This window comes from Jaculus jaculus, chromosome 7 (assembly GCF_020740685.1).
Source record: "Jaculus jaculus isolate mJacJac1 chromosome 7, mJacJac1.mat.Y.cur, whole genome shotgun sequence".
Lineage (NCBI taxonomy): Eukaryota > Metazoa > Chordata > Mammalia > Rodentia > Dipodidae > Jaculus > Jaculus jaculus.
The window spans coordinates 154,842,803-154,860,134 of record NC_059108.1 but is presented as its reverse complement, the minus strand read 5'-3'; the positions used below and the strand labels follow the sequence as shown (position 1 = coordinate 154,860,134).

Here is a 17,332-nt window from a genome sequence, read left to right as displayed (position 1 = left end):
CTTCTCTGTCAAATAAATAAATAAATAAAAATAAAAAATATTTTTGAAACTTACTTATTTGTGAGGAGAGAGAGAGTTTGAGAGAGGCAGTGATGTTCTGAAGAACACAGTTAGGGATTTTCCTGTCACTAGCCTGTTCCGGTAGGATTACTAAATCCACATTACCAGAAATTATTATCAGGCTATTTCCAGTCTGAGCACAGAGTGCCACTTGTCTGGCCAGGGTTTCCTAAGCAGGGGGAGGAGTCCTTGGCTGGGATAAATAGGCACTAGCATTCCCTGGGGAAGCCTAGCACTGCAGACGGGCAGCTCTGGAACCGGGGACATCAGGACCTTGCCATCGGCTGCACATTAGCTCTGCTGGTAAACACTGCCCCCTCGACCCCCAATCCTGAGCTTTCCTTTGGGAGCAGAGGAATAGAATTTCCCAGGAAGGTTGGTGGTGGCCTGGAACTTTGGTATGTAGGGACAAGGAGGGGACAGGAATTGTGCTCAAGACACCAGGCTGGAGTCCAGGGACATTTCTGGGGCCTTGGGTCTGAGTGCGGAGCATGCAGGTGCCACAGCAACTTCAGGACAGGGCTGTTAGCGGAGCCTGCTCTGTCTGCCCCTCCTGGCGCGACACAGAGAGCCCAGCCTGGGGACTGCGGCCAGAACAAGGGGCAGATGGGATGGTTGCAGTGGGTCCTTTGGCCAGAAGTTTCAGAGGTTACAGTCCCTGCGCATTAAAGAGGCTGATGGGAGTGGCTTTAGGGACAGGGACCCTATCTCCCTTACTGAGCAGACAGAGGGGCTGAGCCACTGGGCCCATCAGGCAAAGATGACAGCTGAAGCTGGGCTGTGGTGGCGCACGCCTTTAATCCCAGGTAGAGGTGGGAGGATCGCTGTGAGTTTGAGGCCACTCTGAGGCTGCATAGTGAATTCCAGGTCAGCCTGCGCTAGAGTGAGACCTTCCCCTCCCCCCCAAAAAACGAAACAAACAAAAAGATGACATCTGAGCCACAGAACCAGCCTTCCCACGTGAGAAACAGACCAGCCTTTTTTCTCTGGAAATAAGTTGGGCATGAAACATCTAGCATTCTTCCACAGAAATGGCCTGAGAGTAAACAAAGAGGGGCCAGCAAGCCACACTGTGGTCCTGGACTCGTCTAGGGAGCCCACCCTCCTGGTGACAAGCAGCTCAGCCCCCTCCCCTGCCCGCTTTGCCCACTCTGTTCCAGTTCGGGCTTGAGGGCCTAGACTGCACTTTTCTTTAAGGACGTTTATTTTGCAGCAGCTCAGAGCCCTGGCGGTTTAGGAGCGGAGGGAGCTGGTCTGAGGTTTCTGGACCTAGACAAGGCGGCTGCTGCCACCTGAGCCAGTGCTGTTGGCTCAGCACATGGTGTTCCAGCCTGGAGAAGAAAGGGAATGTGGGATGGGGGCTCTGAAACCAAGAGAGGAGGGATGAGAGAGACAGCGAGTGAAAGAGGGAAGGAAAAAGAAAGAGAGAAAACAGGAGAACAAGATAGGAGGGCTGAGGAGATGGCCTAGCATTTCAAGGTACTTGCTTGTCAAACCTGATAGCCTAGGTTCAATTCCCCAGTGCCCATATAAAGCCAGATGCACAACGTGGAGCATACAGCTGTAGTTCATTTGCAGTGGCAGGAGGTCCTGGTGCACCCATCATCTCTCTCTCCATTGCAAATAAGTAAATAAATATTTTTAAAATAAATAATAGAAAGATAGAAGGAAAAGGTATGTGTTGGGAGAGAATCAGAGGGAGAGAGAATAGGCAGAGACACAGAACATGCACTTTTAGTTCAAGAAGCTGGGGAAAAAGAGAGAGGGCATTTTGAGGGAAGCCTTATATATACTCCCACTGGGGGAGGGTCAGCTGTCCTGCGAAAGGCCTCTGCAAGGGTGTGGGATGGTGGTCTGAGAAGGAGCAGACTGACTCCATTACCCCCCCTCACCACCTTTAGCCCTTTTGGGGAAATGAGACCTTTGAAGCCACAATTCTGGCCAGTTGAGAGAGGGGATAATGGGAGAGGATTAGGGCTTTGAGACTCTGCCACACTCCTCCCTCTGTTCTCAGTCTCACCTTCTGCCTCGCCTCTCTTTCCTCCCACCTCTTTTTGCCTCTCCCTCTCTACCCCTCCTCCCTCTCCCCTTCCTCCCCCAGCCCACTCCTCCAGCAGACCCCCGCCTCCTCTGAGCACTTGGACAGAATGGGCAGAGGCCAAAAGTGACTGCTAGAGTCACAAGCTTTGAGTGCCCTGGGCCATGGCTCTGGGGCACGTGAAAAAGGCCTCTCACCCCTTCCCTCGCCTGAGCCACCCAACGCCCTGCAGACAGGGCAGCTGACGCCCCAGGGGGTTCAGTCCTCTGCTGGCTACCACAGCGCCATCTCCAAGGCTAAATTGAAATCCCCTGTTCAGCCCTCGGACCCTGAGAGCTCCCCGGCTTTCTCCCCACCGGGAAGGAGGCCTTTCTCCGCTGACGGTGGACCGGCCCCCCTGGCAGGAGCTGAACAGCACATTCCTCATTGATATTCACATGACTATTTGCAGGATTGGGACGGTCGTTTTCCAGGTCGTTTTCCATGCTTTTCTAATTCCCTTCCCACACCAGGCACCGCACACCAGAGGGTCAACCCAGGGTCAGGCAGCTTCCGACTGGTCCCGAGCTCTTTTCCTGAGTTCAGCCTGGAGGGTGGGGTGGGGTACAAAAGAAGGGGCGCCCTGCCTTCTATTCCTTCAGCCAAGGGAAAGGAAAACAAGGCATTCTGATTGGACACAGATGCACCCATCCTCTCGTTTGCTGTGTTACCTTGGGCAAATCCCTTTACCTTTCTGGACTCCATTTCCCCATTAGGAAAACGGCCACAACTATAGAGCTTTCCTCCGAGGGTGGAAGGAAGCCCAGGGTGGATATGACATGGTGAGTGGCCAGGAGAACACGGCCCGTGGACGATCACAGAGTCAACAAGGTGTGACGGAGCAGGGACAGAGTTCAGCACTGGTGGGAGGAAGTAGGGAGCCAGCCAGGGCATCGTGTGGCCCTCCCCGACTCAAAGGGTCTTTGCTTTTCAGCGTGGAGAGTGGAGAGGATGTCACCTCTCCTGACCCTCGGGCTCTTGGTGGCCGGGTTCTGCTCTGTTGTCCTCTGCCACCCGAGTGACACACCGGGCAATGAGACTCTGACCGAGGAGGATCAAGACAACGGGACACGTGTGGACAGTGTCAGCTTGGCCTCCAGAAATGTTGACTTTGCCTTCAGCCTCTACAAGCAAGTGGCTTCGAAGGACCCGAAGAAAAACATCGTCTTCTCCCCAGTTAGCGTCTCAGTCGCCTTGGCTTTCCTGTCCCTGGGGGCACACAGCAGCACCCTGGAGGAGATTCTAGAAGGCCTGACGTTCAACCTCACGGAGACCCCTGAGGCCGACATCCACAGGGGCTTCAGACACCTCCTGCGCATGCTCAGCCAGCCGGGGGACCAGCTGCAGCTTCGCATGGGCAACGCCATGTTCGTCAAAGAGCAGCTGCAGGTCCTGGCCAAGTTCAAGGAAGGTGCGCAGGCGCTGTACCACGCCCAGGCCTTCACCACCAACTTCCAGCACCCTGCCAAGGCCAAGAAACTCATCAATGACTACGTGAAGAGGCAGACTCAGGGGAAAATCAAAGACCTGATCACTGGCCTGGACCCCAGGACAGCCATGGTGCTGGTAAATTACATCTTCTTCAAAGGTGAGCACTGGCTTGTTTGGGGGGGGGGAGGGAAAAGACAAGGCCTGCAGGGTTGTTTGTGTGCTATTTGGTGACTTGTGTCATGAGGCTAACCACTGGAGAGGAGGCGCCCAGAGCTGCAGACACGGGCACCAGCCTCAGCCTTACCTTCTTCTCCCATGAGGATTTCAGAATTACACTTCGTGGGTGCTGGACACAGGTTCAGTGAGCCCTACAAACTCTCTAATAACAATGATGCTTTTCACTGTGGCAGACAGAATACAGGCTGGAGAGATGGCTTAGAGGTTAAGGTGCTTGCCTGCAAAACCTAAGGACCCAGGTTCAACTCTCCAGGTCCTGCGTCAGCCAGAGGCACTGTGGCACAAGCACACAAGGTCACACGTGTGCACAAGGTGGCACGCACGTCTGGAGTTCGATTGCACTGGCTGGAGATCCTGGTGCACCAATTCTCTCTCTCTCGTTCTCTCACATTTGAAAAAGGCCAGTCTGTTGGGCTTGCCTCAAACAAACAAACAAAAGGCAGGGGCTCACCTTCTAGCGGGGGCTGGGGAGGGCAGGAGCTAAGCCTCTTCCCTCCAGAGATGTCATAAGGAGGACACAGCTGGAGGCCCTGTGCTTGTGCATCCTGGAAGTTTCCTTTCAGTTTTTTATGCATGTGTGTATATTTGTGTGTGCATATGTGTGTATCCACATGTGTGCATGCGTGTGTGCAGGCATACACATGTGGAACCTGGAGGACAACCCATTCCTCAGGAACACCTTTCTGCCTTTTTTTTGGGGGGGGCACAGTATCTCATTGGCCTGGAACTCACCTAATAGGCTAGATGGACTGGCCAGTGGGTCCCCAGATACTTACCTCTCCCCACCGCCTCAGCTCTGGGATTACAAGGATGTGCCACCATGCCAGATATTTCCATGTGGGTCTGGAAACTGAGCTCAGGTCCTCATGCTGAAGGCAAGGGCGTTACCCACTGAGCTATCTCCCCATTCCCTGGCATTTTCTAGTTGCTCATACTGGATGAGTTCTCTCCTTGCTGGGGTGGGGGTCTCCAACTCTGAGGGGGGCCAAGGGGCTAGGAAAGACAAGGGTGGCCCCCAAATAGCCTGGCTATTCCGACCTTGAAATGACAATGACGCAAATTCCACCCGGGAAGAGCCCAGAGGAAAGCTTCCGGCAGGGTCCTGTCCCCTGCAGCGTCTCAGCTGGAAACTAGACGCACATGTGAAGCCGCAGGAACTGGGAGGAGGAGCCTTCAGCGTGAGGGCTGTGCCAGCCAAGCAGGGACTGAGCTATGTTGAGCGTTTATGGCAGTCTGGGGCACCAGAGCAGCTTCATAGACTTTTGCCTTTGTCAAACCACAAGCCTGGGTGGCCCGTAGGGTCAGACCTCCCATGACTGAGTCCTGGGCATGCCAGGCAGTGTAAGGGGCAAGAGAGATGGGAGACTGACCCAAGTGATGCTGGGGTGATGGGACCCATCCAGAGCCCACACATGCACCATCCTGTCTGACGGACCAGGGAACAATATGGACAATCCAGAAATTGGGACTGGGTCCCTGGGCCTTGTCATGACATGGCCAGGATCTGGAGCCATACTGGGACCTGGGACTGCCTGGAGCAGAAGGAGGGCAGTCTCTGAGAACGTAGGCAGAAAACCGATGCGGCCACAGAAAGGAAAGATCAGGAAGACAAGGGCAGGGCTGTCACCATGGGCTAGGGGAGGTGGGAACAGGGGTGAGGGGGTGACAAAGGGCCGGAAGGATTCGATGGCAGGGCAGGGCTCTCTCCGCTGGCCTCGGGACACTGAGTTTCAGCTAGGATGCAAAGTAGAGACCGATGCGCAAGCTGCTGGACCCAAGTCCAAGAAATTGTTGCAGGTTGGGTTGGGGGTGGGGACACAGGCTTAGAATGTGAGATGAGTCTGAGCTGGAAGGTTGCAGCTCAAGAGGTGGACATGGCCCACATGTGAACTGAGGACCCAGAGGATGTCTGGGACCTCAATTCTAAGTTGCCACAAGACCCGTGAGCCACTCCTGAATGATGCGTCCTCCGTGCCTCGCCGGCGGTTCACACTGAGGGGCGCCTTCTCCAGCTCCCAGGTGGAGCTCAGTCTCATTACCCCAGTATCCACTCGAGTCATTGATTAGGGAATGGAGGGAATCTGGGGTGCAGAGAGGTGCTCGTATGATCACACCCTGTACTATACCATGACTAGCAACTCCTAAGAAAGCAAGGGCTCCTTGCCTGTCCCCCCACGCTCCCCATCCTCTCTCTTACCCTCCCCCCAGCCCTGTGCAGTGCTTGTTCAGCACAAGTGACCAGGCTGGGGTTTCACAGCACCACAGTCCAGGTCTGTGGGTCTCTCCCAAACCCCAGTGACTTTTCCACTTGCCAAGGTTTTATCCAAACTGACCAGGGCCCCTACCCCTTGGGGCCCCTCCCCTGAGATGTTGTGGATGGGCTGAGTACTCACTGCTGGGCAGGGATGGGGCTAAGGCAGGGCCCTGGCACTCTTACAGTCTGATGGCTTGTTTCACCTGTAGGCAAGTGGAAGACACCCTTTGACCCCCGCGACACCTTCGAGTCCGAGTTCTACTTGAGCAGGAAGCAGTCTGTGAAGGTGCCCATGATGAAGGTTGAGGACCTGACTGTGCCCTACTTCTGGGACGAGGAGCTGTCCTGCTCCGTGGTGGAACTGGATTACCAGGGCAATGCCAGCGCCCTCCTCATCCTCCCTAACCAAATGCAGCAGCTAGAGGCCAGCCTGGTTCCAGAGACCCTGAAGCGCTGGAAGGACTCTCTGAAGCCCAGGTAACCCCAACTGGCATGGCTTCCCCTTCCTGCTGTCACGCTGACACCCCGTGTCCCTCTGCCTCCCATGGGGGACAGGTGGAGTGGAGCTATTTTGCCTGTGTTTTGGTAGCTTTGGGCCTGAGCTTTTTGTTCCTAGGATGATTTCACAGAAAACAAGGGGCTGGGGTTTCCTCTGCTTCTAACATGCTTTAAATCATGAGAGATGTTCAGTGAACCTCCCCCAGCCCTTCCACTCGGGAGTAGCTTCTCCCATCTTAGTCTTTTGTTTTTTTGGGTTTTTTTTTTTTTTCAGTTTTGATTTTTCGAGGTAGGGTGTCACTCTAGCCCAGGCTGACCTGGAATTCACTTTGTAGTCTCAGAGTCACCTCAAACTCATGGCCATCCTCCTACCTCAGTTTTCTGAGTGCTGGGAGTAAGCGCATGTGCCACCATGCCCAGCTGCTTTTTTTATTATATATTTTTATTTATTTATTTGTAGGCAGATACAGATAGAAAAGTGAAAGAGAATGGGTGTGCCGTGGCCTCAAACCACTGCAAAGGAACTCCAGCTGCATGCACTACTTTGTGCATCTGGCTTTACATGGATACTGGGAAACTGAATTCAGGTTGTTAAGTTTTGCAGGCAAAGGTCTTAACTTTTGAGCTATATCTCCAGCCCATCCGTCTTAGCCTTTTGTTTGTTTGTTTTTATTTGAGAGTGACAGACAGAGAGAGAAAGAGGCAGAGAGAGAGAGAGAATGGGCGTGCCAGAGCCTCCATCCACTGTAAACAAACTTCAGACGTGTACACCCCTTTGTGCATCTGGCTAACATGGGTCCTGGGGAATCGAGCCTTGAACCGGGGTCCCTAGGCTTCACAGGCAAGCGCTTAACTGCTAAGCCATCTCTCCAGTCCCATCTTAGCCTTTTGAAGGTGAGCGGAGATGGCTTTGAGAATCAGCTACACCCTGGTTAGTCATCTTGTCCATTCATTATCCATCCCTCTGTTTGCTCATTTAGCATTTGTGGAATGGAATTAGGCACCTACTATGTGCCAGACCCTGATTTAGACTTCCCTTGTGGGCCTTACTTTGTAATGGGGGGCATAAAATATAATAGATCAGTATTTAATAAGTCAGAAGGTGAGGGGAAGGGTAGGGGAGCAAGATTAAGGGCCAGGAAAGCTGGAGTGGGATAATTATGATTTTAAATAGAACAGTCATTAGGTGATATTTGAGAGTCAATATGACAGAGGCAGGGACGGCGTCTTGTAGACATTGAGGAAAAGTATTCTCTGCAAGAGGAGAGCCATAACAAAGCCCCTAAACAGGGAGAGAGAGAGAGCGAGAGCGAGAGTGAGCGAGCCTGGTGTGTTTAAGGAAGAGTGGAGTAGAGGAGAGGAGAGCTGGGGAGGCCAGACGTAGAGCAAGCCATGCAGAGCCATGTAACCCCCCAGGAAACCTTGACCTCCCCCTCCAAGTGAGAAGGAGAGCTCTCGGGAGGCTGAGGGAGTGGCAGCGTCACCCAGCTGCTCCATGAAGACCAGACGAAAGGATGAGTAGAGAATTAACACAAAATGCAGGCAGAGCCCAGGGTGGCAGGGACCAGAGAGGGAACTGTGAGAAGGAGAAATGGAGTTCTGGCTAAAACTCAGAGTAAAGACACTGGGAACAGAGCTGGTGTAATAGGAAGGGAGCAAGGCAGAGCAGTTTCCCAGGCCACATTCTGCTGTGGGGACGCAAGGGCTCAGGCTCCTAATGAGGGACAGAGCGTATCTGTGCCACGGCCCTTATCCTTACAGGGCGGTGATGAGAGTTGGACGGGCCAGGGCTGCGGGGGTACTCTGTAACCCACAGAGGACAAGGGCCTGCCCACCTGCCGCATAAGCTCCTCTACGTCCCTCCTGCCCTCTTCCTCCCTCCGCCAGACCTTCTCCCTCCTGCGAGGCTCTCGCTCAAGGCTGCCCTCGCCATGTCCTCACATGACATGGACTCTCTGTTGGAATGCAGAGCGGCAAGCTTCAGGAAGCGGGACTGAGTTCCTGTTGGGGTTCCGCCCTACCATGGCACATAGCCTGACATGTGTGAACGCTCACAGACAGGGACAGATAATTCACGACCTAGGAGAAGCAAGATCAAGAGGCCAGAGGGCTTCTCTCCAGCGAGAATCTGGCCGTGAAAAAGAGCCGGGAAGCCTAGGTGTAAGGTGGGGAGCGGTCAAAGCCGAGCATGAGGATGTTCATGTTCACTCCTCCCCTCCCCCTCCGTAGGATGATCGATGAACTCTACCTGCCCAAGTTCTCCATTTCCAGCAACTATAATCTGGAGCACATCCTTCCCCAGCTGGGCATCAGAGAAGTCTTCTCCACCCAGGCTGACCTGTCCAGGATCACAGGGGCCAGGGACCTGTATGTCTCCCAGGTGAGCCTGAGAACTCCACTGTGCCTAAACTGACTGGTGAAAGCCAGGTGGCTATGTGTGGGACCTTGGATATGAGGGATATGTTTGCATTTCTCAGCCCAGTAACTATCCCTGTGAATCCCCCAAGGACAGGAGTGCTGAGTGACAGCCCACTTCTCCTGCTGAAATATGCCATGTGGCTACTTCCTCCTCGACACCCTGTAACATAATCATGGAGAAGAGGCTGGGCTTGGACTCAGACAACAGCAGGAACCACACCACGGCAGGTAGCATACCACGGCAGGAACCACACCACGGCAGGTAGCATACCACGGCAGGTAGCACACCACAGCAGGTATCACACCACGGCAGGTATCACACAACGGCAGGTACCACACCACGGCAGGTATCACACAACGGCAGGTACCACACCACGGCAGGTATCACACCACGGCAGGTACCACACCACGGCAGGAACCACACCACGGCAGGTACCACACCACGGCAGGTACCACACCACGGCAGGTATCACACCACGGCAGGTACCACACCACGGCAGGTACCACACCACGGCAGGTACCACACCACGGCAGGAACCATACCACGGCAGGTATCACACCACGGCAGGTATCACACCACGGCAGGTATCACACCACGGCAGGTACCACACCACGGCAGGTACCACACCACGGCAGGTACCACACCATGGCAGGAACCACACCACGGCAGGAACCACACCATGGCAGGTATCACACCATGGCAGGTACCACACCACGGCAGGTACCACACCACAGCAGGAACCACACCACGGCAGGAACCACACCACGGCAGGTACCACACCACGACAGGAACCACACCACGGCAGATATCATATCACGGCAGGAACCATACCACGGCAGGACCATACCACGCTCCACAGTTTCTTCTGTAAAGTAGAGGAAATGGTTCTTGGCTAGAGAGTAATGGTAAAGGTAACTCCAATAGTCACATGGCATTAGAGATGAAATTATGCTATGAGGAAGAGAGATGCCTTGGGGCCTTCGGACCACACTTCCAGAAGCACAGCAGTCAGAACGAGACAGTCCCCCAGTGTCTCCTGTGCTGTGCTCACACCGAGCCGTGGGCTCAAGACTGCCCCCAGGGCATGTGGTGGTCCAGGGATGCCAAGTCGGCCGTATGCAGGGTCGCTGTGCTCCCCAAGCCTGAAGCGCTCGCTGGCTGGCAGTGGGGTGGCTGCTTTGCTGGGGGGCTTGACAGGAGGAGCCTTCAGGACAGTGCCTGGCATTGCCCACACTCTTCCTCCAAGCCATAGGGGACTTGAGGGCAATGCGGGCTTGTGATTGAAACATAGAGGACCCAGAGCTGGGTGCCCCATCTTTACCTCCGTGACTGGACAAACCGCTCATGCTTTGAGTAAAGGGTTTATGCAAAGCCGGCTGACAGGGCTCATGGGAGGAACAGTCGGTGTCAGTTCTACGTTAGCCCGTCCTTCCTGTCCCAGTCTCCAGTGAGTGACGCTCTCGTGTCCCACAGGTGGTCCACAAGGCCGTACTGGATGTGACTGAGGTAGGCACAGAGGCAGCCGCTGCCACAGGTGTCAAATTTGTCCTCATGTCTGGGAGATTCGACCCGATGATCTTAAGTTTCAACAAGCCCTTCGTCATGGTTATGGTGGACAGAAACTCCAACAGTATCCTCTTTATGGCCAAAGTCGCCAACCCCAAGCAAGCCTAGGGCTCCCTGCTGAGGGACGGGCGCCTCGCTTGGGAGCCATTGGTGGAGCTCACGTGTGGGTCTCGGCATGCAGCCTGGCTGCCGTCTGTGGGGTGGCCCTGCTTCTCATCTTTTGGACAGTGGCATTCAGATCCCACAGTCACAGGCCCCTAACAGAATGAGCCCTGCTTCCTGGGCCCCGACTTCCTGTTCCCTGTATCCCTCTCTCTGACTGCCTGGCTACTTTGCATCTGCCTGTGCCCCAAAGCCGGCTCCTGCCCTGCCACCAGGCTCAGTCCCACCCCAGGCCCTGGGCCCACGGCTCTCAGCTTGAGCAACCTTGCCAAGACCACACAAGCTCACGGCCCAACATACCTGGACCTCGGCCCACCACGAGAGGGCTCTGCTGCTCGGAGGCTCATTCTGTGTCTGGGGCCACCTACGGTCCAGTTCAAGCTGCCGTTGCCCTGCCCTAGACCCAGGTCCCGGTTCTGTCTACTGCATCTGCCGCAGCCTCCAGAGCCCTCACCCCGCCGCTGCGTAGGGCCGACTGCTTGGAGCCCTGCTGCCCCCCAGCCCCACCCTAAAGTGGGCAGGATGTTGCATGGCAACTCCCATAGCACCCAAAACACAGAGTGGGGAGCAAACGAGCAATAAACACAGAACTGAAAGTTCTGGCAGAAAGTGGCCAGGCAGGACTGCAGGAATGGCTTACTGGTTAAGGCACATGGCTGCAAAGCCAAAGGATCCCGGTTCGACTCTCCAGGACCCACGTAAGCCAGATGCACAAGGGGGTACATGTATCTGAGTTCGTTTGCAGTGGCCCATTCTCTCCCTGCCCCCTCCCTCTGCCTTTTTCTGTCTCAAATAAATAAATAAAATACACTTGAAAAAAAACCCGAAAGTGGCCAGGCAGTGTTCACTCAGCTCCTGTGGGTGAGTGTGTGGCCTCCAAGGGACAACAGGGACAGCGGCAATTGTCACTCAGGTTCTCAATAGTGGGACTGCTATGCCAGACATTTGTGAGGACCTTGGCCTCAGAAAACCCCTGTGATCCCTATGATGACCTGTGACCTATATGCTCTTATGAATCCCATTTATGGGTGGGGAAACTGAGGCACAAAGAGGCTCAGTCATTTCCCTGTGACCACCTAGCTGGTCACATGGCTGTTAGTCCACTCCCTTCTTGTTAGAGGAGTGACCCTAAGCTCACAGCAGTTCTGCTCCTGAGACTTCCGTAGCGCTGGGCTTCCTGGGATTTACAGTGCGACAGGCAAGTGGGTGGTCAGACAAGGTTTCTAGAAAGCATCCAACTATGATCAAGTGGGGGTCACACTGTGGCCTCTGAGATAAGAAGAGCATGAGCCGGGCCTGGTGGCCCACACTTTTAATCTGAGCACTTGGAAGGCAGAGATAGGAGGATCCCTGTGAGTTCAAGGCCAGTCTGGAACTACAGAGTGAGTTCCAAGTCAACCTGGGCTAGATACAGTGAGATCCTACCTGGAAAACAAATGAACACAAACACCCAAAAGCAGAAGAGGATGGGATAGGGGTCAGATGATTAGAGATAATGTTTCTTGCAGGAAAAGAGCAATGGAACATTTTTATGAGTCTCAGAGAATGTGGGTCACTCTGGGCCAGAGAGCTGAGGAGCTGCCAGAGGGCCATTGGCTAGCTGAGGGCCTGGCTCCTGGTGAGGATTTGGGGATGGCTCCTTCGAGCCACGAGGAGCTTTGCACAGTTTAGGTGGTGACTCAGCGTGAGTAGATGCGTGCCTTGGGAAAGTTACTGTGACTGCAGAGCAGACAGCTGACTGGTGCCCAAGATGGAGAATGATCACTAAAGGCTACTACAGAGAGCATCAGGCCCCAGTTGGAGAGGAAGGTTGGGGCGGCTCGGCTCAAGGCTGGGTGGGCTTGGTAACGGAACGGAGCATAGGTGGGCCAGCTGCATTTGGGTCAGGTGCGGCCGACGAATGCTCTGTGATGGGAGACGCACCCGGAGGCCCATCCTGGGGGAGGAAGCTGCACACTGAGGCTGGGACGTCTCTGAGTCCATCCCTGAGGACACACAGGAACTGGTTCAGGCAGCAGCTGGGCCTGAAGTCAGCAGAAAAGCATGGGCTGGAGAGCCGCACCTGGAGCCGCTTCCCCAGCAAAGTGAGCGCCGATGTCTCCTCTCATGAGGATGGCAGAGTGAGAAGAGAAGGGCGCCCACTCATTGGAGGGCCCCTAGGAAAGGTCAGCCCCTGAGGACAGAAGCCCATCAGGAGGTCAGGGAGATGTGATCTTTAGTACAAAGACGTACCAAAGTGACTGAAGGGTGACCTAGAGCTGAATGAGTGGATCCTCGTGATCAGTGGTCTGAGACCACTGGGGTCAGACAAGTGCAGTGTCAGAGGAGTTAAGACCTCTGTGGGGATGAAGAGGTTCAAGAGTGATCAGAGGATAAGCATGTAGGGGAACTTTCTAGAAGCTAGCCCGTGGGGGAAGAGAGAGGAAGCGGTGGGAGTGAGAGCTGTTCTGGAGTCAGCTTGTGTTCTCTGAAGATACCACAGTTCTGAGTGAGGTCTCTGGTGCCGGAAAGGTTCTGAAGGTTGGGTGACAAGCAGCTAGGACAATAATTGCAAAATTTCTGGACACCCACACACCCCTAGAGGCCACAGTCAATGACCAGCAGGACAGCTGGAGGGAACTCCTTTCCTGGACCAGGATGGGACAGGATGACCTCTGGTCAGGTGGACGGTAAGGGGTCAAGGCTTCCTCTGCGGTGGGATGTGGGACAAGCCTGCGAGGCAGCAGGCACGGACCAATTTCTTGGCAGGTTATGGGTCTCCTCCCTCTAGTGACTTAAGATTTCCAGTGCAGGTGGTAAAGTTGTCTGCTGTGTGACGTCTGCCAGGAGCTGGGGTAGGCACAGAATGGGTGAGGGCCTCCAAGCAGGACCTCAGAGTCCAGCACAGGGGATTGTTGGTGGCCAGCCTTTGTAGTCTGCAGAAAGGACCCTGCTGACCACTGTGTCTCATGCCCTTCCTGATGCCCATTCTGTCCCAATGACCAGACCATCGCCCTTCTGAGTGAAATTGTCAACTCCCAGAAAGATGCAAACCTGAGATCACGAAGCGCAAGGCAGACTGCTAGGCTACGCAAACCAGATGGGCTCCTCCTTGTGACCTGCACAGAGTCCAGGGCATGTTTACGGCAGTGTGTTCAGACCCACACACACCACAATAAAGCCATGACAGACTGTTCTAAGAATGACTCCACCTAGATTCAGAGGTCCCAAAGGAGATGCCACTGACAACTCATGGGGTCTACAAGTCCTGACCTGCTTCTCGCCCTTACAGCCACCACCGACCAACTCGGGTGTCTCCTGAGCTGCCACCCAGCTGGCTCTCTCTGTTTTCTGCCGCTGTCACCGATTATACAGAGAGGAAAATTTATAGCGGTTCGTTAGCTTTATGTCACTATGCCAAAATACGTGAGGCCAGAGACTTGGGAACGAAGATTGATTCTCAGTCATAGTTAGGGAGGTTTCCATTCACGACCTGCTCATTCTATTTCTTTGGGCCTCGAGTGAGGCAGGCTTTATGCATCAGAAGACACTCAAAGGCGGGGTGGGCCGGGGGATGGAGAGATGGCTCAGCAGTTAAAGGCTCGAGCTTGAGAAGCCCGGTGGCCAGGTTTGGTTCCAGTACCCAGTAAAGTCCCATGCACAAGCAGCGCGCGCATCAGGCATTTGTCTGCAGGGCCTGGCTCACCGGCTGCATCCTGAAGGACTCCCGACCAGTGCGCGCAGATGAAGGCCAGGATGAGCTGAAAACAGGGCATTCTTGAACCACCTGAAGAAAAAATAGCATCTCAACTGAGGCTTTCAGATGCCTTCACCTGAATGAGAAACCTGTCTCCATCAGAAATTCTCATCTCTGGCAGCTGTGTCGCATCGTGGAATGTATTACATCAAATCTACTGGAAAGATTCTAGAGAAGAATGCTCAAAATCCTAAGTCCCAAAACAAACAAACAAACAAAAAGAGTTTGTTCGCAGTTGCAAGAGGCCCTGGCATGCCCAATCATCCTCTCTCTTTCTTGTTCTCACTCCTTGTAAATAAATAAATGACTTTTTTAAAGAAGAGTTTAGGGACTTCTTGCCTTCTAAGCATGGCTTGTGTTCAATCCCCTAGGACCTATGTGAAAAAGCTGGGCATGGTGGCTAGCTTGTGTTCCCAGAACTGAGGCGCAGAGACAGGAGCAGCCCCAGAGCTTGCTGTCCAGGCAGTCTAGCCTAGCAGGTGAGCTCTAGGCCAATGAGGGACTCTGTCCAAAGAAAGAAAAGTGGGTGGTGCCTGACAAGTAGCACCTAAGATTGTTCTGTGGCCTCCATACACCATGCATGAGCGCGCGCGCACACACACACACACACACACACACACACACACACACACACGCATCGGAGTGGGGACTGGAGAAATGGCTCAGCAGTGATGAGCACTTGCTGCTTAAAGCCTCCAGAGCCAGAGATCACCAAGTTCAACTCCTCAGAACCCACATAAAAAGCTGGGTAGCCACATACAACAGGTCGCGAGGTGAGGGGGGGGACCTTTTTTCCAGCTTGCTCTATTGTTTGCTGAATTCTCCCATGTTCGTATATCAAGGGATGTTTTTCCCAGCATGCTCTATTGTGACATGTGGCCCAGGTGAGGATGGATTGCCAAGGCCTCTGACTGACTTCATTCATATGTTAATCTCGATGCCTGTCTCTGTAGTCCCTGTTCACCCACAGAGCAACCCCCAGAGCCAGAGCTGAGGCTCCTCAGCGAGACTGTGAGGCATGGCTGTGGCGTGGATGAGCCAAGTAAAAGCAAACCCACACAAGGGTAGCGGGGAGCAGGACACCTGGCGCAGACGGCCTCCCGCGCGGCTCACGCCTCCCTGTTTGCAAGCTGGCTCAGCAAGGCCCAGGCACTCCACTGGGAGGGTTCTGCACGGAGTACAGTATGCATTAGCTGTTCTGTCTGCCCAGACTGCATCCAAGCGGAAAGTTCTAGAGACAGAGCCATTAGATTGTAACTTAGCATTACAGTGTTAAAAACTCCAGAGCAGAGCCGGGCATGGTGGTGCACGCCTTTAATCCCAGCACTTGGGAGGCAGAGATGATAGGAGGATTGCCATGTGTTCGAGGCCACCCTGAGATTACATAGTGAACTCCGGGTCAGCCTGGGCTAGGGTGAGACCCTACCTCGACAAGCCAAAAAAACACCAGAGCTCTTAAGCACCGGTGCTTAAGCCATTAGGATACTTTCAAAGGTCTCCAGCAAGCAAGCTCTCTGAAGTCAAGAGTGGAGACTCAGGCAATGCTATGTTCCCGGGATGGGCGGCAGGTGTCAGTCATGTGTGTTAGAAGGTGGAGCATATGTTTCCTAATGGTTCAGAATGTGATGTGTCCTTAGGGTTAACCCTCCCGGCTGCCTGGAGCAGAAAGGAGGGCAGAGAAGAAAACTGAGGCTTGAGAGAGAATTAGGCAGCAAGTAAGAGGTGGCATTGAGCTTTTTACCCCAGGAAACCCATCTCATGCCAAGCTCCCATGTTCCCCAGCTGTCTCTGGCACGTGCAGTGTTGTCTGCAGCTCCGTGCTGTGGGTGGACACTGAGCAGGTGTGGCCTCCAGTCTGTACATCCCCAAAGTCCAGCCTGCCACCATCCTCCCCGCTGGGACAAACCTGGGTTGGGGCCACACGGACCTGCCGAGTCACCCCAGGTCCTTCTAAGGGTCGTGGAAATCATTCACCACCGGTGAGTGTGGGGCCGGACTGCCCAGCCAGCTTGTTGAATATGCTATGAGTCACCCTATCACACACACACACACACACACACACACACACACACACACACACACAGAGAGAGAGAGAGAGAGAGAGAGAGAGAGAGAGAGAGAGAAAGAGAGAGAAAGAAAGAGAGAGAGAGAGGGAGGGAGGGAGAGAGAGAGAATGCATCACTCATGCTCCAAGAGCCACATGAATAGGCAGAGGGGCAGTGGAGCTGCCTTACTCTGCCTGTGACCTCAGGCGTAAGTCTGTCTTCGCTGAAGCCCCGGCCCCCTTTCCTGCTCTTTTCCAGTCTTGGTGGAGAAAGGCCACCTCCAGGAAGCCTTCTTCAAGCTCTCTACCCTCCGTGCCTCCGCTGCCCTTCTCACAGGGCACCTGCCTTCGCCCTGTCCTCCCTGAGCAATGGTCATCCATGTCTCTGAGCCTCTGCCTGTGGTACAGCTGGCAGGCTCCTGCCACAGGGCACAAGCTGCTGGTCCCTCGTGTCCTGGCTGTTGACGGGTGCTTAGTGAGTCAGAAGGTGACTGAGCAGCCTCGCCCCAGGTCTCGGGGTTACTGGCTGCATAAGACATGGGGTCCTTTCAGCTCAAAAGCTCTATGGTTTGGGGACCTGAAAAAAACGCCTCAGCCACCAACGGCTCCTAGCATACCCTTGCCAACAGGGCACAATGGAGCACCAGCTGGAGAATATGAGCAGCGGGCAGGATGCCACTGGAGACCGGCTTGTTGCCAGCCTGACCATGCAGTACGCACAGCGCTCTTTCAGAACCTCAGGTTCATCTGTCCCCCTGGCCCCAAGCCCCTGGAGCCAGCCCACCCAGCTCAAGCCCATAGGCACACAGACCACGTCCTGATGCACAGCAGTAAATGAATGCATGCAC

General features: G+C 54.4%; 1 protein-coding gene across 1 annotated transcript; it reads left to right on the top strand.

Moving 5' to 3' along the window:
• Positions 1 to 282: 282 nt before the first annotated feature.
• Positions 283 to 11,456, top strand: LOC101610461 (serine protease inhibitor A3N). The gene is made up of 5 exons (XM_004665615.2): positions 283 to 363; positions 3,072 to 3,725; positions 6,269 to 6,536; positions 8,787 to 8,937; positions 10,450 to 11,456. The coding sequence occupies exons 2-5, from the start codon at positions 3,089 to 3,091 to the stop codon at positions 10,648 to 10,650; spliced, it is 1,257 nt and encodes a 418-aa protein (XP_004665672.2). The 5' UTR covers positions 283 to 363; positions 3,072 to 3,088; the 3' UTR covers positions 10,651 to 11,456.
• The last annotated feature ends 5,876 nt before the right edge of the window (positions 11,457 to 17,332 follow it).